This window comes from Camelina sativa, chromosome 16 (genome assembly GCF_000633955.1).
Source record: "Camelina sativa cultivar DH55 chromosome 16, Cs, whole genome shotgun sequence".
Classification (NCBI taxonomy): Eukaryota; Viridiplantae; Streptophyta; class Magnoliopsida; order Brassicales; family Brassicaceae; genus Camelina; species Camelina sativa.
In genome coordinates, this window is record NC_025700.1 from 19,053,041 (window position 1) to 19,076,840 (window position 23,800).

The following is a 23,800-nucleotide window of genomic DNA, read 5'->3' on the forward strand; positions in this document are numbered from 1 at the left end:
TGTTGTTAGAGAATTTTAATTCTAAATAACCATTACCTACTTCAGTCAAATCAGAAGTAAATAAAGGTCATTTAGTGTTTTAAATATGTAAACCAAAAAGTTTGGTTTCGTTAAAGCATTGAACTCAGTTTACAATTATAGTCTACACTATCACAACTAAACCCTAATCACTCAAACACCACTCAAACACAAACCATTTAGACTATAGTAGCAATTCAAACCAATCTTTAAGTGATTCAAACCATTAGAATATAGTAGCGATTCAAACCAATCTTTAAAACAATCACTCAAACACCACTCAAACAAAAACCATTAGACTATAGTAGCGATTCAAACCATTAAACTCAGACACCACTCTTCAAACACAAACCATTCAAACATATTATACAATAGACAAACCAATCACTCAAATACCACTCAAATCTATAAACCAAAATGGTCGAACATTGCATTACATATAGTGAGTTTGACTTACCTTTTACTTTCGAGTAAGGAATGTTGTTGATGGTGGTCCAATTTAATTTGCCCTGGTTAACCTCACCTACAAGCCTCATAAACAAACCAAAATTGATGAATGTTTATTGGTGTAAAGTTGATTTCAAATAGAGGGCAAAATCGATTAGAAATCACTCATACAAATCGATTAAGATTGATTTTCAATACAACACACGGAATGAGATTAGGTTTATAACACACAAAATCAAAACCCTATAACATGATACTAAATCGAAACCTAATTCAGAGATGTGATTAGGTTTATATCGCCGAAGATTACCTTGTCTATATCGCCGGAGATGAGATTTGCGAGCAAGAGGAGACAGAGAAGACGAGGAGATCTTGAGCTTGGCGAGACAGAGGAGATCTCTAAACTTGGCAAGACAGAGGAGACAAAGGAGACGAGGAGATCGCTGGACTTGCGAGACAGAGGAGACAGAGGCGAAATTACCGCTCGAATTTGGTGTTTTAATGGCCGGAAAACACACCGGAATCGGAGACGATGGTGCGAACACAAATCTCTCGCCGTTTCGCCGTTTGGAAGAGAAGAAGAAAACCCTAGCTTTCGACACTGAACAAAATGAAAAATGAAATAAAGTCTCGGTTGGAAAATAATTCTTTCCAATCCGTGAGAGACACGTCACATAAGATCAGGCCCAACAACAATTCTAGATTAAGATCAATGAGCCTGATCTTAAGTCTACTATTCAATTATTTTGATTTTTGTAAGGCCTAAGAACACAACATATGATATACCGATAAAGATGACCTAATAACTAAAACGGCTCTAGTTGGGATATACTTTGTTCAATTGTGACCATTTTCCAAAAACTTTGAACGCTTCTCGAGACAATTCTTTTGATCTTTTAAGACCATCTCTGATGGTCTTTTATTGCAATGATCCTTTATTCTCACTTCTATAATAAAGTTTCTATATTTAGACCATCTTCAAAGGTTTCTCCTATTTTTTCATCTATAATAGAGGATCTCTATAATAGAAGAGAGTTTTGCTCCAATGGTTTTCTCTATTTTTTCCTCTAAAAAGAATATTCCAAATAGATTTATTTTTATTTTACAATTAACACTTTTTATTTATAAAAATTGCAAACTAACCCATTTTACTTTAAATTTGTAACACTTTCATAAAATTATTATTTTTATTTAAATTAAATTGGTAAAAATTTCACAATATTTTAGCGATATTAGTGGATCCCAAAGTAATTTACCGGATTATTAAGTTATTAGTTTTTTGTATTAAAATAATTACTATGGATTGAATGAAAAATAAATATTATAATTTATAGAAATTATCTTTTTCAAATGGTAGTCTCAATATTTTAGACTAAATATTTAATCTTAAATTTATATTATTAGTTTTTAAAAATACTTATTTTATTAAATTTGTATTATTAGTTCTTAAAAATATTTATTTTGGTCATAAATAAAAGAAGTTAAAGATTAAGAGGACTACTTTGCAAATAAAATAGTTCACTTCTATTTATAGAGGAAAAAATAGAGTTCCTCTAAAAGTAGAGGAAAAAATAACAATCTCTATTATAGAGGTGAAAATAGAGATCTATTGGAGTAAAACTACTCTATAATAGAGTTTATAGGTGAAAATAGATGATCATTGGAGATGCTCTTATAGAGGAACCCTTTATAAGAAAAAATAGAGTTCCTCTATAAATAGAAGAAAAATAGCAATCTCTATTTTAGAGATGAAAATAGAGTATCATTCCAAGAAAATTCACTCCTAATATAGAAGATCTATATTAGAAAAAAAATATAGGATCATGCTCTAAAACCAATTGTCTAATGAGTTCATATAAACACCAAATCGGGGCCTATCACTTTAAAAATAAACCAAAGTTTTTTTTTGTATAGCTACTTTTTCTTGTTGTAATATTATGTTTAAATTTATTATTTTCTAATTACTAAATCGGGACTTTTACTAATACTGTATACTAAATTCTAATAATTAAAATAGAGAGGAATTTATTAGATCAACGGAATTATATTAATTTATATACTATTTAGAAAAGAACAAAAAAAATATACTAAGAGAAGCAAAAACAGAGAGCCTCTGCTTTGGACTACGCAAAGCGCACAAGGCCGCCTCCTCTTTCACTATCCCCGAAGCTCCACCACGCACCCACATCAGGCCATCCAACAACCATTTTTATTTCGTTTTTATTACCTTCTTTTGTCCTATTACAAATTTACAATCAAATTTACATTACATCACTCATTTATGTTGGATTGTTATTTTCTAAACAAAAAGAATATATATATATATATATATACTGTTTCCTTTTTATTTATTTTCACTTGAGCTATTCTCAAATTTTACATTTAATGTTTTCTACTCCTACACACGAAACTAATCGAACGGAAATAACTAAAACAATCTTTGTTTCATTTTAAAAATATACTACTAATATATAGTAGCATTTTGAAAGAATAAAGATAAATATATACTGTCTCAACGAAAAAAAAAAACAAAAGAATATAAAAATGTGGTCACTTCTCAACAACACTCACTTTACTCTTTTTTCCCTCTTCACACACTTCTCTCCCAAACTACAGACAAAACACTCTTCTCTCTCTCTCTCTTCTCTCTTTGCACACTCTCTTCTCCGGCGAAACAAAGATGATAACGGCGACGGACTTTTACCATGTCATGACGGCTATGGTTCCGTTATACGTAGCTATGATCCTCGCTTACGGCTCAGTCAAATGGTGGAAAATATTCACACCAGACCAGTGCTCCGGCATAAACCGTTTCGTAGCTCTCTTCGCCGTTCCTCTCCTCTCTTTCCACTTCATCGCCGCTAACAACCCTTACGCCATGAACCTCCGTTTCCTCGCCGCAGACTCACTTCAAAAAGTCATAGTCCTCTCTCTCCTCTTCCTCTGGTGCAAACTCAGCCGCAACGGCTCCTTAGACTGGACCATAACACTCTTCTCACTCTCCACTCTCCCCAACACTCTAGTCATGGGGATACCACTACTCAAAGGCATGTACGGTGACTTCTCTGGCCAGCTCATGGTTCAAATCGTTGTGCTTCAGTGTATCATCTGGTACACGCTTATGCTTTTTCTCTTTGAGTACCGTGGAGCGAAGCTTTTGATCTCCGAGCAGTTTCCGGACACAGCTGGATCTATTGTCTCGATTCATGTCGATTCAGACATTATGTCTTTAGATGGAAGACAACCTTTGGAGACTGAAGCTGAGATTAAAGAAGATGGGAAGCTTCATGTTACTGTTCGTCGTTCTAACGCTTCGAGGTCTGATATATACTCGAGAAGGTCTCAAGGCTTATCTGCGACTCCTCGGCCTTCGAATCTAACCAACGCTGAGATTTATTCGCTTCAGAGTTCAAGAAACCCGACTCCTCGTGGCTCTAGCTTTAACCATACTGATTTTTACTCGATGATGGCTTCTGGTGGTGGTGCTCGGAACTCTAACTTTGGTCCTGGAGAAGCTGTGTTTGGTTCTAAAGGACCTACTCCGAGACCTTCGAACTATGAAGAAGACGGTGGTGCTGCTAAACCCACGGCTGCTGGAACTGCGGCGGGAGCTGGGAGGTTTCATTATCAATCTGGAGGGAGTGGTGGTGGTGCTGGTGGCGGAGGAGCGCATTATCCGTCGCCGAATCCAGGAATGTTCTCGCCTCAGACTGGTGGTGGTGGTGTTACGGCGGCGAAAGGTAACGCTCCGGTTGGTGGTGGAAAGAGGCAAGATGGGAATGGAAGAGATCTTCATATGTTTGTGTGGAGCTCAAGTGCATCGCCGGTGTCAGATGTGTTCGGCGGTGGAGGAAACCACCACGGTGATTACGCCGCCGCTACGAACGATCATCAAAAGGACGTTAAGATCTCTGTACCTCAGGGGAATAATAACGGTATGGTCCCTCTCTTTACTCTCTTGTTTTGTTTTTTGTTGTTTAATTTCTATTCTTTACAAAAACAACCCTCTTGGTTACAATTGATTTTCGTAATGATATTTATTGGCTTAATCAAGATTTGGGATTTGGTAAGTAGAGGTTTCTTTAATTGTTGAAATGTGTTGTTGTTGTTGGCTTTGTTACAGACAACCAGTTTGTGGAGAGGGAAGAGTTTAGTTTCGGTAACAAAGATGATGATAGCAAAGTTTTGGCAACGGACGGAGGAAACAACATAAGCAACAAAACGCCGCAGCCTAAAGTGATGCCACCAACAAGTGTGATGACAAGACTCATTCTCATTATGGTTTGGAGGAAACTAATCCGTAATCCCAACTCTTACTCCAGTTTATTCGGCATCGCCTGGTCCCTCGTCTCCTTCAAGTATGTACTGTTTCCTTTTCTTTTGTTTTTTACTTTATTTTGAGTCTACAGTATAATGTTTTAACGAGTTTCTTGATAAGAAGAGGGTCAGTCTTGAATGCTTCTATGTTTGAAAGTTTATTATAAGATGGATTGTTGTTTGAAAGAAAAGATTTGAGAAAGATTTGTGGGAATTAAATTGATGTGGTCTGTGCAGGTGGAACATTGAAATGCCAGCTCTTATAGCAAAGTCTATCTCCATACTCTCAGATGCAGGTCTAGGCATGGCTATGTTCAGTCTTGGTCAGTTCCTTTTTCTTTCTTTTTTTTAATTTTTAAATTTTACTTCTCTTTTCATTTATTACATAATTAATACCATAAAACAGTCAATTGTTCTCTTTATTCTGACCTTCATTCTTTAGAGTGTTTTATAAAAAAATTTAAAAAACAAGAAACCAAATCATCATGTGGATGCATGATTCTCTGCTGGCTTTTTCTTTTGAAGTTTTTATTTATTTATCGAAAACTAGAAAAACATGTTTGTATCAAAAAAGCAAACAAAACTGGCTCCACAGTTCTCTGCTTATCATCATAACATGTCTCTCTCTTTAATAGTAGGAACCCTTTTTTATTTTATTTTTTTACTAAAAGTAACAACGTTTTTTAAAAATATTTAATGTCTCTCTTATCGATGAAAAAACTCTCTTTTACCTTATTAATGAAAAAACTCTCTTTTACTCTCAGATGCAGGTCTAGGCATGGCTATGTTCCATCAACTGAATATAAAATTTGTTTAATCAGTAACTTTATTGAAAAATCAATATAGGATAAATGATAATGATGATGTTAATGGTGGTCGATTAGTGGCTGTGATGATTGTTTTTGTCACTCTTTTGCAGCTAACCTGTTTGAAAGAGTAGGATATTTAAGTTAAACCAAAAGGCAAAACAATAGTATTAAATTGTTTACTTAACTATGTAACTTTTTTTTGTAATGTGTGTTAAAGGGTTGTTCATGGCGTTAAACCCAAGAATAATAGCTTGTGGAAACAGAAGAGCAGGTTTTGCGGCGGCTATGAGATTTCTCGTCGGACCTGCCGTCATGCTCGTTGCTTCTTATGCCGTTGGCCTCCGTGGCGTCCTCCTCCGTGTCGCCATCATCCAGGTATTTTTTTTTTATTTTTTATTTTTTTGCATGAAACACTTGTATTGTGTCTACTGTACTATTAATTGTCCTAATATAATTTATTTTTTCATTGATAACAAAAACAGGCAGCATTGCCACAAGGAATAGTACCGTTTGTGTTCGCCAAGGAGTATAATGTGCATCCTGACATTCTTAGCACTGCGTAAGTGTATTAATCCATCATATAGTTTTGTCGTACTATATAATAAATGTTGTTTGCTAAAAAAAAAAAAAAAATCTGGTTGCTTTGTTTTTAATTGATGAGTAAATTTGAATAGGGTTTATTTTGGTTAACGTGAATGGTAATGTTCTTTTTGCAGTGTCATCTTTGGCATGCTGATTGCGTTGCCCATAACTCTACTCTACTACATTCTCTTGGGGCTATGATGAGATATTACCTTAAACACAGGGACCTTTTGGGCGATTATGAAATGTGAAAAGAACAAAAGATGCCCTTTTTGTTGAATACCCACACATTTAATCAAAAAAAGCAGCTTTTAGTGAATCTTCGAAGGTAATTTGGATAAAGAAGCTCTTGAAGAAAGGAAGAAGAAGAAGGCTAAAGTAGGAGTTTGGGAAGTTTTCACCTTTTCTTAATTTTAATGAACATTCGTGTTTCTTTTGGTAGGCTGTAGGAATTTGTAAAAGCGTTGCTACTTTTAGTGAATTAAACCGTTAAGGAAAAAAATTCGTATGTTCAAGTAATTTATGTGTGCATGCTAAAGTGATAATAGGTGTGTAAATGTAATTCTCACAACAATAGATTTAGCCATTTTTACGAATTATTCAAATGAACTAACTTAACTTAGCAAATCTAATGATAGATCAGAAACTAACATAGTAAAGTACATTTCAAACAAAAATGGCGGCGAAAGGGACTTCTCTCCGGTTAATTTGGATTTTTTTTTTTCAAATCTAACGTAACTATGAATATTAGTTTTAGAATGATAGAAATTTCCATGTAGTTTTGGTGAGAGACTATGAAATCGCATGTGACTATAACAACGTACTCAAGAGTTTTGGTTCGGTTTCAACAGAACACTCGATTAAATGTAGAAAGATAGATGAAGCACTTAAAAGAGATAGGGACTTGGTGCATGCGTACGTTTTTCGACTTGGTCAAGATTCCTCTTCACTACGTTTGTGGAATCTTAAAAGATTCGTTAGTGTTGTCAATTGTGTATCCTTTCCTTTTCTGATTCTTCTCAGAATCATTACATACCACTTAGATGTGCTGATGCTTTCCATGGTTTTTAATTTGCTTTTATATGATGAAGACAAATAAATTCTCATATTTATACAACGATCTTATATATTGATGATTAGTTGTTTATAAACTATAGAAATCCTCGATATTTAATTGAAGTTCTATACATCAAGTCATCAACGGTATACTGAAAGATGGGTAAAACTCCCTTCAGGAGATCATTGATTTACAAGGCTTTATAAAGCCATACTGGTTACAGAGATACGCCTAACATCTAGGAGATATTAAATAGAATATGTACAACAATATTTGAGTAGGTGTAACCGAATATCCCTATATTCTATCACCCTCCCGCAGTTGAAGTATCCGGTGATCGGATGGTTAAACTGGTTTGAAACTCATTGAAGAGACATGTTGGGAAACCCTTGGCGAAGATGTCGACATATTGGAGGGAGCATGGGACATGAATGACCTTGACTTTGCCAATTGCTATCTTTTCTCGAACAAAATGAATATCCAGTTCAATGTGCTTTGTGCGTTGGTGTTGAACCGGATTCGTCGCTAAGTAGACCGAACCTATGTTATCACAGTAGACAATAGAAGCCTTTTGAAGAGGGAGATGAAGTTCTCGCATGAGATTGCGTAACCACATTAGTTCAGCGACCACATTGGCTACTCCTTTATATTCAGCTTCTGAGCTTGACCTTGATACGGTTTGTTGTCTTTTCGCCGACCAAGACACAATATTTGAGCCGAGAAAAACACAATAACCAGATGTTGACCTACGTGTATCTGGACAACCAGCCCAGTCCGCATTTGTATACGCTGTTAGTGAAGATATGTTACCTCGCACAATCTGAAGACCATGTTTCACTGACCCTTGTAGATAGCGGATGATGTGTTTGAGTGCATTCATGTGAGGTATTCTTGGATCATGCAGATATAGGCATACTTGATGAACAACATAAGCGATGTCTGGTCTGGTGAAGGTAAGGTATTGGAGGGCTCCCGCAAGGCTTCTGTATGTTGGAGGGCTCCCGCAAGGCTTCTGTATGTTGTAGTCAACCTTGATACCCAGAAAATGACGAAGCTTGCCCAAATCATATATTGGAAACTTTGCTTTCAGGCGATCAATGATTTTCTGCATAAGTGTAACAGTTGATGCAGTTATCATTATATCATCAACATAAACGAGAATTTAAGCCATTTGAGGAATGAGTAGTCCGCTTTGCTCATGACAAAACCCAGCTTGACTAGAAAATTTGTTAATCGAGAGTTCCAGGCTCTTGGGGCCTGTTTCAAACCATAAATAGCCTTTTGTAGTTTGCAAACATGATTAGGGAACTCCTTGCTTACAAATCCTGGGGGTTGGTGCATATAGACTGTCTCCTTCAAGTCTCCTTGTAGGAAAGCATTTTTTACATCTAGTTGATGCGTCGGCCAATTTAAAGCAATACCAACATCAAGAACAGCTCTTATTGTTGTTGGTTTGACAACAGGACTAAATGTGTCTGTGAAGTCCACACCATGCTCTTGTGACTTGCCATTTGTGACCAACCTTGCTTTATGTCTTGTTAAGACCCCATCTGCATCATATTCATGCCTGAAAAGCCACATGGATTTAACAATATTGACCTTAGGAGGTCTAGGCACCAAATTCCAACTCTTAGTTTGGATCATTGCACCATACTCATTACCCATAGCAGGATTCCAATTTGGATCCAGTAAAGCTTGGTTATGACGTTTAAGAAGTGGAGATTTGGATGTGGATAGAAGGGACAACAATTGTTTCGGTTTTGTGATGCCAGATTTTGATCGAGTAGTCACTGAGTGACTTGGTACAGAAGTAATAGTTAATGTAGGGTTTGTATTTTGAGGAGCTGTTTCGGCTGGAGATGGTGTTGGTGTTTCGAGAATTTGTTTGAAAACTGATGGTGGTGTTTCATCGATAGCATCCAGAAAAGTATATGTTGATAACTGATGAAAGGAACGATCAGCCGCTGGAAACTTATCCTCGACAAAGTTAACATGTCGGGAGATAATAATTTTGTTGGTTTTCAAATCTAAACACCGATACCCTTTGTGTTGTGTTGGATAACCCAGAAACAAACATGGAGTTGATCTTGGTGAAAGCTTCGAAAGGTTTGAATGGTTTATATTGGGAAAGCATAAACAACCGAAAACTCTAAGGTGATTATAGGATGGTGTTTTATTGAACAGCACTGCAAAAGGGATTCTATTATGAATAGCTGACGATGGAAGAATGTTTAAAACATGAACAACCACATTCAAGGCTTCAACCCAATAGTTGGGTGATAGCCGAGCTTGAAAGAGAAGAGCTCGTATGGCATTGTTTATTGTTCTTATCATTCTTTCAGATTTGCCATTTTGCTGAGAGGTATGGGGACAAGAGAAACGGACCTTGATCCCATTTTTATCAAAAAAATTATGGAACTGTTTGTTGTTATACTCTCCACCATTGTCACATTGAAAAGCTTGAATGGGAGTATTGAATTGAGTATTGACCATTGAATTGAAGTGAATGAATTTTGAGTAAACATCACTCTTTCTGTGAAGAGGATAGACCCACAGATAGTATGTGAAATCATCTAGGAATAACACATAATAATTGATTCCACTGATGCTTGGAACATGGGAGGTCCAAACATCAGAGTGAATGATTTCAAAAGCTTTGGAAACCAAAGTATTTGAAGAACAAAACGGTAATTTTATTTGTTTGCCCAAATGACAAGGTTCACAAGAATGAGATATCTTGGTCTTATTACAAATACCCAAAGAATTTGAAAAAACAGAATCAAGATTAGCATTATTGGTGTGAGCTACCCGCTTATGCCAAAGTGAAGGAGTGGAAGCAAGAAGAGCAGTGGAGTGAGTCAAAGTATTATTGAATGATGCTGGGAGTGTATAGAGATCAACCATGCTATCACAACGGAGAAGAATTTTCCGTGTTTGAAGGTCCTTCACAGAAAAACCAAAGAGGTCAAAATCAACACTGCACCAGTTATCTGTTGTAAATTTTCGAACATATATCAAATTTTTGACTATTTGTGGTGTGACAAGTACATTTTTGAAGGAAAAAGGTCGGGACAGGCTTTTTATGGAGGAAGATCCTACACAAATTACTGGAATTTTGGAACCATTACCCACTATGACCGATTGAGTGATGCGATGATTAAACTTAGAGTGAAGGTTACCTGGTGTGGAAGATAGATGAGCCGTCGACCCCGAATCCATAACCCAAGGATAAGCAGATGGATCTGCTAGCGTTTCCGTCATCGGAGGTGAAGGTTGAATCTCCATCAGATGTGCCTGCTGATGCGAAGTCGACGGTGACTGAGCCATCTGAAACCACGGCCTAAACTGTTGTTGAGGCCACTGTCCATATGGGTTGTTGGGCCATGATGGAAAAGGGCCTTGCCAAAACGGAGGAGAGGCCCAATTAGGATAATTGGGTCGAGTCTGATAGTTGTTGCGACCACCGCCTCTTGATCGATTGTTGTTTCTCCGATTTCCTCTGTTGTTATTGTTGAATTGTTGACGATTGTTTGGCTGGTGTGATTGACGAGTCTTTGTTGAAGTTGCTGTGAGCGCAATAATGAAAGAAGGGTGATCCGAATGTGTTGACACGAGCCTCTGGGATTTTTTTAGGCGAGATTCTTCAAGCTCCAACATCGATTTGGCAGTTTCAAAGGAGGGGAATGGTTCTTTATGTTTGATGACATTTATAAAATCGAAAGCTTTTTACATAATGAAAATAGAAAAGGTAACGTTTTTTCTTATTTTCATCCACGAGAAGTAACGTTTATGGAAGTATTTATAAAAAATTGGTAATGGGAGTGGAGAAGAAAAGATAAAGGATTCAACCATTAAAAAAAATACTATAATACTTGTTAATTAGTGGGCTTTATTTTTTTTGTTATGGCCCCTCGAGTTCTTAAGGACCCCGGCTTTACAAATGTATATATATATATAAATAAATTATGTGTTATGGGGCTATATGTTATATACTCACACGTATACATATCACGACTTGTATATCATATGTTTAAATTATCTTATACTATCATATGCTTAAATGACTCTCATTCCTTTTGTCGTGTTTAAAAACATTTGTTTGTTGCACGTGAAAACTTGCTTCGACTTACTAAAAGTCCCACCGAGATTTACTATAGTATAATAGAGTTATCTTGTACTAGTATGTCTCTAAAAACTAAAGTAATTACATTATCTTTTCACAATCCAACAAATAAAGACAAATGCGGCTAGAAATTCGATGAACAATCACCTGTTCCCAGGTGCACCGTGCACGCCTACACACATACACTACACATATTCCTATATCTATTTACATTTGTAACTAGACAAGTTTATTTGATGTCGTTGGTGTTGCACTGTTACTTCGTGGGTTATTTATAACTACAACATATTCTTTTAACTGTCTGATCATATTTGAGCCTGCTTTGTAAAATATTAGAGGTCTAGAGACTTACATTTCTTTAATCCAATTACATTAATCCATAAAGAGAAGGCTGTAGAATCCAGGTTGCTGAGTCAGCATGATGCTGAGATTTTGGGGAGCAAAGATCACGACGACAGAAGCTGAAGCCTTTCTCACTTGGGTCCTCCATCTTAAAGATTGGGCCAACATGAGATTTTTTTCCTTAACAGATTGCAAAGATCTCCTAACAGGCCTTGCAGGAAGCGTTCAAGAAGAGTTCGAGACGTGTTCCTCCTTTTTTTAATTCCGGTTATGATGCAGCGGTCACGATAGCTTCTTCATTCACTCCTTATAACCGGAATTATATAACTTCTGTTTTTTGCCGGATTAGTTTTGGCCATTTGTAATGGCGGGTAAACCGCATAACTTTTATTCAATTTAATTTTGGCGGAAAAGACTAATGGGCCGATTCTGAAGTCCAATATTGGGTCAAAAAGGTTAATGGGCTTATATTTTTCTTCGTGGCTTTTAGAAAGTAGCTAATCTTATATACTCTTTGACTCTATTAGTTTATTTTTATAAAGCCTGAAACACAGAATTTTTTTAATACCTCTTATTTGGCAGCTGAAAGCCTGAAACACATAACAAATAAACATCAAGATATAGATATTGACGACATGAAGTCGTAAGACTTTTCTTTCGAGTAATAATAACCCACTGTATATTTTAAAATGTTATATTTGCTTTCGAATCTTTTCTTTGTTAATCTACTTGGTGCACCTGGTGAAATGAGAATCTTCATATATGGCCCCAATACAAGGACAAATATACATATATTATTCGTTAATAAGAAGAAAAATAGGAATGATAGGTGGGGGACCAAAGTATGTATAGTCTCCCCAATTGGGAATAATAAATAATTGGTTATTATTAAGTTATTTAACCCTAAATCATCGGGCCACAAATAACAAGGTCCCATTATTAAGTTTACATAATTATATATTTAAATGCATACCCCATTTGTAGAATTTTTAAGTAGTATACATAGTCCTTTGCCAATAAAATTTATAGCATACAACCTTATGTATTCCACATCTATATTACCAGGGCAAGTAGACAAATCAAACGAGTACGAAATTGATTAAAAATCGAGTGTAGTAGGCTCATTATTAATTAGAACCACTCTATTTGTGCATTTAGTGATTTTCCTTCATGGTCCCTGTCATCAATTTTTTTTTTCAGTTACTATATCCGTTTTATATGATAATTATGTATATCCTTTGCTTATTATGACTGAAATGCATTTCATAATTATTTATAGTAATTTGCTTCTTACATTAAAAAAAAAAACAAGTCCTAAATACTATAAATTATATAGTTTACAGGAAAAAAAACTCAGGATAGAAAAATAAAATATGCGTTAGATTAATTTAGTAGACGGACCATTATCCGATTAAAAAAACCATAAAGTTTTTCTCCCAAGCCCAACTATCGAGGTGTTATTACCACCAAAATTCTCCGACGCCGGTGGAGCTCTTGCTCACTGGCGTCGGGGTATCTCGACTTCCGTTTCTGCTCTTTGTTTTCTTTGTTTTCTTAGCTCTCTTTTTCAATCTTTTTTCCCCATTTGAGTCTCCTTTTGAAACCCTTACAAACCCTCTGTAAACCAATCAGATCCAGACAAAGGCTTGCGCAACACCGAGTACAGAAAACGGAGGAGACTCACAAGCTCTTCTCTCTTTCACCCCGATTCAGCCTTACTGCCGGCGGAAACCGAGTCCCCTGGTATCCTCAAATCTCGATCCGGAATGGCAAACACCTCTGCAGATCTTTCTACCACAAAGTCACCGAGCCTTGGCAGGCAGAGACGGAGACGACGATTGGTGAAGAAACCTCCAGAGATGTGTTTTTTCTCCGCTACTGGACTACCGCTTTGAACACAAGTCACACCCTGAGCTTGGCAGCTCTGTATCTGCTTTCATCGGAGACGGGAAAGCTTTTCTCAACCTCTCTGGCCAGCCGCTGTGCACATCCTTTCTCCAGACCATCCACAACAACATCCCCTATGTGGATGAGCTGTAAAACGTTTACCGGCTTGTTAGCTCTACATAAGATCTTGCCAAACCTCCAAAAGCCCAGGTTCTCCCTATCTAACCTTATGTTCTCCTATCGAATTTACCTAGGTTTTTTGGCTATTCTCGGTGTTCGAAGACTGCATCAGAGAATCCATTTAGCTAGCTTGTCTTGGATGTACAAAGGTTTAGTTGGAACTATGGTATTTGCTCAACTTGTGACCTTGTCGTCTGGATCCCAATACTGGAATTATCAGAGATTACTCAAATTCCAGCAACCATACTCTGTTACGAAGCTCAGGTCTGTTGTTCTCTTGTTCGGGTCTTGTCGCCTACAACCTTTGTGTGGAATTCTTGATCACCATTTTCATGTCAGAGAAGATCCACCTGATAAGTTCCGACATTACACTTATCTCTGCACCTGCTTATTAGCCTCATTGATGAGCATTTCTGCTCCCATTACCTTACAACCATCCTCCTCTCCGAAGCTTAGGTCTGTTTACCTTCGGTAAATGTCCTACCAACTTCAAAATTTGTGTGAAATTCTTGATCTCCATCTTCATGGCAGAGAGGATCCACCTGTTTTGCTACGGTTCTACACTTCTTCCTTTCGAATCCTTATGTTAGCTCCAATGTTGCCATGTATTACTCCTTCGTACTTAAAGTCTCAAGGCGTTTTAAAGCGGAATGCAAACTGTCGAGGTTGTGGTTTTGGTTTTAGAGATTTCTCTACCAACAGCCACTCCCTAACAGTTCTAGCTTTTTACTTCAGGCATCATCTTATTAAGCACACCACCACCAGCATCTCCACCACCCTCCGGGCTATTGCCCCCTGAATCCCTGCCATGGCATTGCTTCTGCTAGTGCTCCTCACTCCGGTGAGCTCTTTGGCTCTGATTCCTCAACCAACGGCACTGTGTCTTATGACCGTGGCCTATATGTCATCTATCGAGTCCATCGACGATGTCCAATCCTGCAACCATGATCCCACTTGTTTCCAACTGCTTTTTAGCATTTGTTGCATAGCTCTCATGGATTCTTGCTTGATGTCCTATTTATCTTTGTTCCCCTTTTATGGCTTTGGGGAAAGCTTTTGCTTGTACTTTTAAACTTTGGGATTCTTATTCCTATCTTTGTAATGTTTCTGTTTGAATGAATAGAATCATTGTTTGTAAAAAAAAATATATATGCAAAAGCATTTGAATGAATTTGCTCTTTTTTTTTTGGTCAAGCAAGATCTTCCTTCAAATCAAACGATTATAAATGGAAGAGACGCAATTGAACATACCGAATATGGATAAAAGTACTAATGAAGAAACAGAGCATTTGTAGAAGTTACACACTGTCACGAAATGTACCTGAAGGACTTCAGACGAAGCGGGAAGTGTCAAGTTGATCCGCCAGCATAACACCTTGAAGACAGTGCGATGCATCGAGCGTGGAGATGTTGAGCATGGGCGAAAAAGGTGTCAGGCTAAAAAGGTGTTCGTTGGAAGTTACAAGCAAGTGGAGTGTTGAAGTCAACATAATTATGAGGTTTCTCCTATGACTCATTGGACAAAGAGAGGCTCTTGAAGGACATGGTGCATAGGAGGATTTGCTGGATAAAGAAGAGTATGGTGAAGATTGTTGTTGTCTATAAAAGAGAAGCAATTCACATCCTTGTTCGGTTACCACTTCTATAGAGAGAAAAGTGTGTGTGTGTTTAGATCTAAGCAAGAAGAACAATATTGCTTGAGGGTTTCACTGGTGAGTGAATAAAGAGTGAGCATAGCTGTTGCTGTGCAGGTAATATTGGGTAGATTAGGATTGTTTCAGTGGCAAACCAGCTGTTGTGGTGTTGCATAAATCTGATCAAACAAGCTTGTAAGATAGTTGTTTGAAAAATTCTTAATAAAGCTCAGTTTACTGATTTCTTGATGTTCATGTAGTATTCAAGATTCTAATTATTTCAACTAAAACATACAAATTGATAGAAGGATAGAAACACAAACATAACAAAGTTTGATAATGTGAATGAAGAGGTGTTGAAACGACCAAATATGAAACATATTGGGAGAAAGGCAACTCTAAATCTCACTCTAACAAACGACTTGATGATGGTCACCTTTAAATTGTGGCGTTGAAGCATAATCCACAACTTCGAGTGAATTTGCTTTAAGTTATTTTTCAAAAAAAGAAGTAAAACTCAAGAATCAACGGGTACAACTATGAATGATGAATATTTGATGCGGTTGGAGTGGTACATTACATTCACGAGAATCACAAATGCATATGATCACTATTGGAGAAAAAAAATAATATGTAGGGGACAATACATCACATTTTGTTCCTTTCATTCCGATTATATATTTTTTCGCAGAAAAAAATCAAGCCAAGTTGTGGTCCAAGGAATGATAGTAGACCCAATAATTTCCCATTATATGAATCTCGGGCAGTGTCAAGTGGTTTGCCTAATTTCCTTTTTTTCCCCCACATTTTCTTTTAGATTTTGGAATCAACAACACCTTGATATTTTGTATTTTCTTTTTCTGGATCAAAGTGATAGGATCTCTTAAACCCAACTAAGCAAGAATCTACGAAAGCGATGCAAATAAAAGACATGTAGGTCGGAATCATGAATATTCATATAATTTTAGATAGTAGAAGGTGGATGTCATATTATACTGAAAATATAATGATAACAATATTGGCCATGGAAAATATATTGTCTTCATACTACACAAGACTAAAATTAGATTTCATATACGTAAACAGCTACAAGTTAATCAGCTAGTTACTCTCTTTCTTTAAATTGAGTTAGATTTCATATTTGTTAGTCTATTTAATTATCGATATTTGTCGACATACTTATAGCAAAACTAGTAGAACGATTAGATAATCCAACTCTTCTAATTTTTGCATATAACTTATGTGATTGCGATTTCTACTTAACCTATTTAGCCATTCTACTATATATATAACAATTTCGTAGTTTAGTTTAGTTAAAAATATTTAATGATTATAAGTTTATAAGGTTTGTTGGTATTACAAATCATAATCATAAAAATAAAAATGTTTTCTATAATAAGACGACAGGGAAAGAAAAAAGTTGAAAAACAACGGATGTGGCTGTGAACCATTGGATTAAAAGATTCTTAGAGTTGGCCATTCGGAGCATCTTGGGATCACTGTCTGTTCGCTACTTCTCAAAGACTCTTAACTGTTATACTTTACTTAGACTAACAGTGCTTTGTTTCATATTTACCTTTATGCCCCCTCACATCTATAATCACTAGAAATCTTTGAAGTTGCCATCCCCCATCTTAATCATTGAATCCCAACTTGAAGAAAATATAAAGAATCTGTGAATCCAGAATCTATCAAACTAGCTAGGATCTGTTTGTACCAATCAAAATGATATGTTCCACAGCTTAATCCCACAATTAAATTTTAAGTCAGTTGCCTCGTTGGTCACTATATATATATATTGGTTGATATTGACTTAGCGTTTTTTACCTTTCTTAACTATCATCATTTTTTTTGAACAGGGCTAATTAATCTAAGAGAAGCAAAGTAAATTATATACACATTTATATATATGTACACACAAAAACTTGAATCTTGGATTATAATTATTCTGCCCAAACCAAAAACTCTAGATGAATTTTGTAACATCCACGTTTTTGACCATTAGGTAACAAAACAATAACATACTACTCGTATATATATCATTTTCTTTTGTTTATATATACCGAACTTAACTTTTGATCAAAATAAATATATATATATGTATATATATAATACCGAACTTAACTAATTACAATACCTTTGATTGTACGATAGTTAAACATTAAACAAAGAAGTAATAGCATGTAAAGCAAGCTACTAAGATTTTTTTCCTGTCAAGAAGCTATCTCAATTATATAAGTTGTTTTTGGTATATTATCCTTCACATTAGTGATAATTTTGTGGGTGCCAAAAATAAAATTGGACATATTGTATCATTTTAATTATTGTCATAAGAAAATGCAAATAGCAAGTGAAGTATTTCTGTCTCCAACCAAAACAAAATAAAATAAAATAAAATGTAAAACTATCACATTTTTCTCTATATAATGAGATCAAGAAGATCAGAAGGAACAACACAGAGAACCACAACACACACAAAAAAACCCTAGAACTCTGGTTTTTTTGTTTGTTTTGCTCTTCTTGTCAATACACAATGGCTCACGGTCACTCTAATGGCGCCATCATCTCTCCTTTCTCCAAAGATCTATGTAAGCTTGCTCTTCAATTTCTGCTCTTAGTTTCTTTCAATTCGTTCATAAGAAATCCCACAATGTTCTCAAAATTTTCAGCAAGGAAATTATCCAACACTATTAAGGATCATTTTAGTTACACGTTTAACATTCACAATTTTACATACTATTGTTTTGTACCTTTCCATTTTCCTTAATTTATCCATTACTACTCATGTTCTCTCTTCTTTTTCGTTTTCCTTTAATTGTCTTCTATATCGTATATATGAGAGCTTGTGAAGATATGACATTATTTCTGGAAAAGTACTGCAATATGAAATATATTTGTAATAAACAATCCTAATTGTAAAATAAAATTAGTTAGGTTTTTTTTTTGGGAAAGTGATTTCTTCATCTGATAGGAAAGTTGTACCTACATCTCGCTATCTTTTCTCCAGTTTTCGTCTCTCTTTGAATTCACCACGTGATGTAGCTTTTTTTGTTGTTGTTCGTTTTCATGTTAAGATTTTAGAAACTTTTTAAAGAGATACAACTTAATTATTCTACCCCAACACATGTAAGAACCCAAAATAAAGAGAGAACATGTAACTTAAATTAGAGAACGTGAGATTACAGACAGACTTTTTGATCATAAGATTCCGTGGAAAACAGATATAAAAACGTATCAAATTCTTCTTCTTCTTCTCCTTTTTACTGAAAAAAAAATTAGAACATGTTCGATCTCATTTTTACAAAATATAATTACCAAAAATAGGAAACTCCTTAGTTTTGACCATATTTTAATAGTGAATTGTCATAATAATCTTTATTGTAACGTCGAAAATTGTATACAGGAAGTAATTTCTCCATGTCAAAAAAAAAAAAAAAAAAAACACAAGTAATTTCTTGTTCTAGTTAAGGGAAGAAAATATGAAACCTGTTATAATTACCGTGGGACACACTCCATTAACACGTGAACAGACCCAATCTGACGGTGTAGAAGATAACACCTGTGTGGACGTAACGACAAACTAGATTCTCCTAACGGTCCCTTTAGTTAGTAGTGTTTGAAATGAATTATCGGATCCGATATAAGATAGAATCGGCTATTATTTCGGTTCCGTAGAAAATAAACCGAACGAGAACCGGAAATTAGAAAACATCATGTAAACCATAATTTACATGTGAAGCGCTTCTTCGTCTGCTCAAATCTGGTGGGCAAAGAGAGCTCAGTCCAGAGAAATCTGATGCAGTCGAAGGGTAGGCTTCACAACCGCAGATCGAGGAGCTTCTCTAGATCCAGACTCGCCATCGAAGGATCATAGCCATAGTTTCTTAGTTCCTCGATTCATAGAGAAAAAAAAAATCATATTTTTCTTGTTTCCTTCTGTGTTCTCACAGGAAAATGGCTGCGTATGGTGAGTTAATCTGGTCTGAATCACGATGAGACTGTGCACGATTTAAAAATTGAGACTTTTTTTTTTTTTTTTTTTTGTTTTTTCCCCGTAAAGTATCTGTTTTGATTTTGGGTCAGCATTAATTTGATTATTTGGTAATCGTTTCTTGATTTTGGGTTTGTTTATTTTACGCTTGAAGTTGAGGAACGTGAAATCCAAAAGAATTACTGGAAAGTGCACTCTGTAGGATTGAGTGTTGAGGCCATGATGCTTGATTCCAAAGCTGCTGACCTCGACAAAGAAGAACGACCTGAGGTATATATCTCGACTCCCCCACCTTTAGTTCTATACAGCTTACGAGTCTCAGTATGCCTTGGGATGGATCAGATAGAGAAATTACATAGCTTTAGGCAGATTCTCACTTCTTTGCTCTTCCTTTACCATGTGAAGAAAGCTGTTATAAAAACTGTGTTGTGCTTATCTTTTTAATTGTGTCATGAATTAAAAGAAAGCTTCTAAGGCTAATACTGTGTGTGCTTGTGTCAGATACTTTCGCTTCTTCCACCCATTGAAGGGAAAACAGTGCTAGAGTTTGGTGCTGGTATTGGTCGTTTCACTACTGAATTAGCTCAGAAGGCTGGCCAGCTCATTGCTGTTGATTTCATTGAAAGTGTTATTAAAAAGGTTAGATCACGCCCCTGCCTCTTCTTTCAAGCTACTTATAAAGCACTTGTTCTTTTTCTTTTATTTTTTCCGAGTTTTGTTCGATTTTTCCCTCATGAGAGTCTTATCTGCAGAATAAAAACATTAACGGGCACTACAAGAACGTCAAATTTATGTGCGCTGATGTCACATCCCCGGATATGAAATTTCCTAATGACTCTATGGATCTGATATTCTCCAACTGGCTGCTAATGTATCTCTCTGATAAAGAGGTAACCATTTATCTTATTAGTGAGGGAACCAGCTAGAACAGTACACACTTAGAGTAACCGCAAAAGTAATGTATAGAAATACATGTTGGGACTACTATTACAGCATTATATCAAACAAAGACCGGATACCAGCAGTTGCTATTGTTTCTTGGGAATTGGGATTTCAAATGAAAAAAAAAACTGGACCATAAAGCATCTTAAGCTTCACTCAGTTGTTCGCCATGTGATATTAATCACCTGTCCATATTTAACTTCACATATTATAGAGTGGTTTTAATCTTCAAGCAGTCGGTCATTTATATCGCTTGACAAAGTTATTGTTTTCATCAAATTGCAGGTTGAAGATTTGTCGAAAAAGATGTTACAATGGACAAAGGTTGGCGGGTATATTTTCTTTAGGGAGTCTTGCTTCCATCAGTCTGGTGATAACAAGCGCAAGTACAACCCAACACACTACCGTGAACCCAAATTTTACACAAAGGTGTGTTATCTATATTTACCTCCATTCTTCTGTTTTTTTTTTTAAATTCTGGTGCATGAATTCTTTTCAGCTTTTCAAAGAATGCCATATGAATGACGATGCTGGGAATTCGTACGAGCTTTCTTTGGTTAGCTGTAAATGTGTTGGAGCTTATGTGAGAAGCAAAAAGAACCAGAACCAGGTAATAGGCCTCTTCATGTTTTAGCCACACTTCGATGGTGTCGATCGGATTCATATTTAATACTTTCACAAAATTTCAGATATGCTGGCTTTGGCAGAAAGTCAGTTCAGATAATGATAGGGGCTTCCAACGCTTCTTGGACAATGTTCAGTACAAGTCTAGTGGTATCTTACGCTATGAGCGTGTCTTTGGGCAGGGGTTTGTGAGCACAGGGGGACTCGGTATGCTCTTTAGTCATTGAGCTGTATCAATTTTGCTGTACTTATGGTTCTGTATTTGAAGTTCAATGTTAACTCATTAACTTTTCCATTAAGTGAAGTATCTTTCCTTCTTATTATATACTGTTCTTTTGTTTTGACCTATGATATAGAGACAACAAAGGAATTTGTGGATAAGCTGGATCTTAAACCAGGCCAGAAAGTTCTAGATGTTGGATGCGGAATCGGAGGAGGGGACTTCTACATGGCTGAGAACTTTGACGTGGATGTTGTGGGCATTGATCTATCCGTAAACATGATCTCTTTTGCGCTCGAACACGCAATAGGACTCAAATGCTCTGTAGAATTTGAAGTAGCTGATTGCACCAAGAAGGAGTATCCTGATAACACCTTTGATGTTATTTACAGCAGAGACACCATTCTGCATATCCAAGTATAAACTGACGCTTGTTCTTCTTCCCTTATGACTTCATTTTGTAGCTTTGTTCATCTTGTATCCATTTCGTAATGGCTGGTCATACTCTCAGGATAAGCCAGCATTGTTCAGAACATTCTACAAATGGTTGAAGCCGGGAGGAAAAATTCTCATTACTGATTACTGCAGAAGCCCTAAAACCCCATCTCCAGACTTTGCAAACTACATCAAGCAACGAGGTTATGATCTTCATGATGTTCAAACATACGGTCAGGTATACAGAGACTGCACCTGTCTCCTCCTCTTCTACTTAAAAAAAAAATCACCGAATTTAGTCGTCTGAACTTGCTTGGTTTGATAGATGCTGAAAGATGCTGGATTCGAGGAGGTAATCGCAGAGGACAGTACTGATCAGGTAAGGAACGTTTCTCTACAATAAACTCTATATACGTTCTGACAAAAGAACTTGAAACCAATTTGCTGTCTGCCTTGTCATCAGTTCATGAAAGTACTGAAACGGGAACTGGACGCAGTGGAGAAGGAGAAGGATGAGTTCATCAGCGACTTCTCGAAAGAAGATTACGAGGATATTGTAGGAGGGTGGAACTCAAAGCTGCTCAGGAGCTCAAGTGGTGAGCAGAAGTGGGGTTTGTTCATCGCCAAGAGAAACTGATTCTGGCATTGTGTTAAAAAAACTATAAGTTGAAAATAAATTTGGGTATGTGTATATCATCAAAACCCAGTTCCCCTATTATCTCTTCAAGCTATATGTAGCTGTGAGCTTCCCTCCATTTCAAAGCCTATCCAGTTTGGTATTTTAATATATGTGATATTTTAAAATCGGTTTGATCTTGTTTGCAATAGTAAAGCTTGAACTAAAAAAAAAACAGTGAACGAGAGTGGTAGTTTTGGGATCATCTTGAAGAACCCTAGTTAGAGAATGAGTCATCAGTTCTAGAGAAAGACAAGATTTTTTGAAATATAAGGAGATATCAAACCGATACACTAACCTTGTTTCTCCCCATGGTTGGATGGGATATGGTCAATCACTCGTAACTTGTTGGCTACCACTTCCGGCTTGATTAGGCACGTCCTTATAAACAATTTACGGGGGAAAAAACTCTATATATTCTAGTTTGTCGATTCTTTTTGGTGGCGTCTATTGTTCTCTGTCAACCATTTTAGTATGTTATGTTTTTTTTCTTCTCCCAAATAGAGAGCGGTTTGAGGGATAAAAGGATAAATTTCTATCGAAGCCGCTACTGCAATGACATATTATGATAATAACTTTGCATTCGTGTTCATGTGTAATCTTCCGTATATGACATGCATATGTACAAAGCATGCATATGTACAAAGTGATTTTCTGTACACCCACAAGTGAGGACTACGCAAGGGAAATATGGTTATTGGTGAACCAAATGTATGACTTGATGCAAACATATATTAGTTTTGCTTTACACCTTTTTTTTTTTCACTGAAGGATTATATTGGATTGATAAGAATATACGGTTTTACAAAAGGGATCAAGGGAAATCAACCCAACTAACAAGCTAAATCTAAACTAAGATTCTAGCCATATCATCTACAAAAATCTTTTGAAGCCAACACGGATACCCAGTTGTTACATAAGATTGAGGGCGATCCTCTCTTGTTACACTTTTTGTTATACGATAAACACTAAGATTTGAGTTCCTGTCTTCCAAAAAAACTTAACATTCCAAAACATTGCGTAAATCTGCTTCCAAGGTCCTGGAATACATCAAGAAAGAAGGCAAAGCTTTTGGCCGCTGAAGAGCTCCAACTAACTTTGTCTTCTGAGGCGAATATGATTTTACTGAAATTGTGACTAATCATACTCTCAATAGACCAAAGCCAGTTTTATAGGCAATCATCGAATTTAGAATGTATCATAACAAAAGACTTTTTGCTATGCGATAAAACTTCACCGGTTTCATTTTAGTATGCTGCTCCACTAACATTGAACTCTTTATCCCAAAATAATGTAAAGTTACATTTTAGCCATCCAATGGAGGGGAACCAGAGCTTTTTTACTTGGGTGAGGTTTTGGCTTGCAGCTTCTGTCTCTCGTTCCTTCATGGATTGAGAGCACGAAACCATTCGTGGACATTTTCTCTGATTTTTTTTATTGTCTCAAGCACTCTAAATATATAAATACTGTTTAATTTTTGCTAAAGTCAACTAAATTCAAGTATATATATATTGTA

General features: G+C 36.3%; 2 protein-coding genes across 3 annotated transcripts; both read left to right on the plus strand.

Annotated features, from left to right (window-relative positions):
- LOC104751211 (auxin efflux carrier component 1-like) lies at positions 3,032 to 6,681 on the plus strand. Its single transcript, XM_010473118.2, has 6 exons — positions 3,032 to 4,400; positions 4,589 to 4,823; positions 5,020 to 5,105; positions 5,809 to 5,966; positions 6,074 to 6,150; positions 6,308 to 6,681. Exons 1-6 carry the CDS (start codon positions 3,146 to 3,148, stop codon positions 6,372 to 6,374), a joined length of 1,878 nt encoding a protein of 625 aa, XP_010471420.1. The 5' UTR covers positions 3,032 to 3,145; the 3' UTR covers positions 6,375 to 6,681.
- LOC104751212 (phosphoethanolamine N-methyltransferase 3-like) lies at positions 17,806 to 22,412 on the plus strand. 2 transcript variants are annotated; one of them, XM_010473119.2, is made up of 11 exons: positions 17,806 to 17,984; positions 19,542 to 19,657; positions 19,889 to 20,026; positions 20,140 to 20,277; positions 20,615 to 20,758; positions 20,829 to 20,939; positions 21,019 to 21,160; positions 21,310 to 21,590; positions 21,685 to 21,846; positions 21,934 to 21,987; positions 22,072 to 22,412. In XM_010473119.2, the coding sequence occupies exons 1-11, from the start codon at positions 17,930 to 17,932 to the stop codon at positions 22,243 to 22,245; spliced, it is 1,515 nt and encodes a 504-aa protein (XP_010471421.1). In that variant the 5' UTR covers positions 17,806 to 17,929; the 3' UTR covers positions 22,246 to 22,412. The 2 variants fall into 2 exon arrangements, with proteins under 2 accessions (XP_010471421.1, XP_010471422.1); XM_010473120.2 differs by lacking the exon at positions 17,806 to 17,984 and adding an exon at positions 19,137 to 19,363.

Bases quoted from the DNA above. Each gene is read 5' to 3' on its own strand.
- LOC104751212 (XM_010473119.2), top strand. From the start codon at position 17,930: ATGGCTCACGGTCACTCTAATGGCGCCATCATCTCTCCTTTCTCCAAA. The intron at 20,027-20,139 runs GTTAGATCACGC...TCTTATCTGCAG, and splicing joins TTGAAAGTGTTATTAAAAAG to AATAAAAACATTAACGGGCA. The intron at 20,278-20,614 runs GTAACCATTTAT...ATCAAATTGCAG, and splicing joins TGTATCTCTCTGATAAAGAG to GTTGAAGATTTGTCGAAAAA.
- LOC104751211 (XM_010473118.2), top strand. From the start codon at position 3,146: ATGATAACGGCGACGGACTTTTACCATGTCATGACGGCTATGGTTCCG. The intron at 4,401-4,588 runs GTATGGTCCCTC...GCTTTGTTACAG, and splicing joins ACCTCAGGGGAATAATAACG to ACAACCAGTTTGTGGAGAGG. The intron at 5,106-5,808 runs GTCAGTTCCTTT...TGTGTGTTAAAG, and splicing joins CATGGCTATGTTCAGTCTTG to GGTTGTTCATGGCGTTAAAC.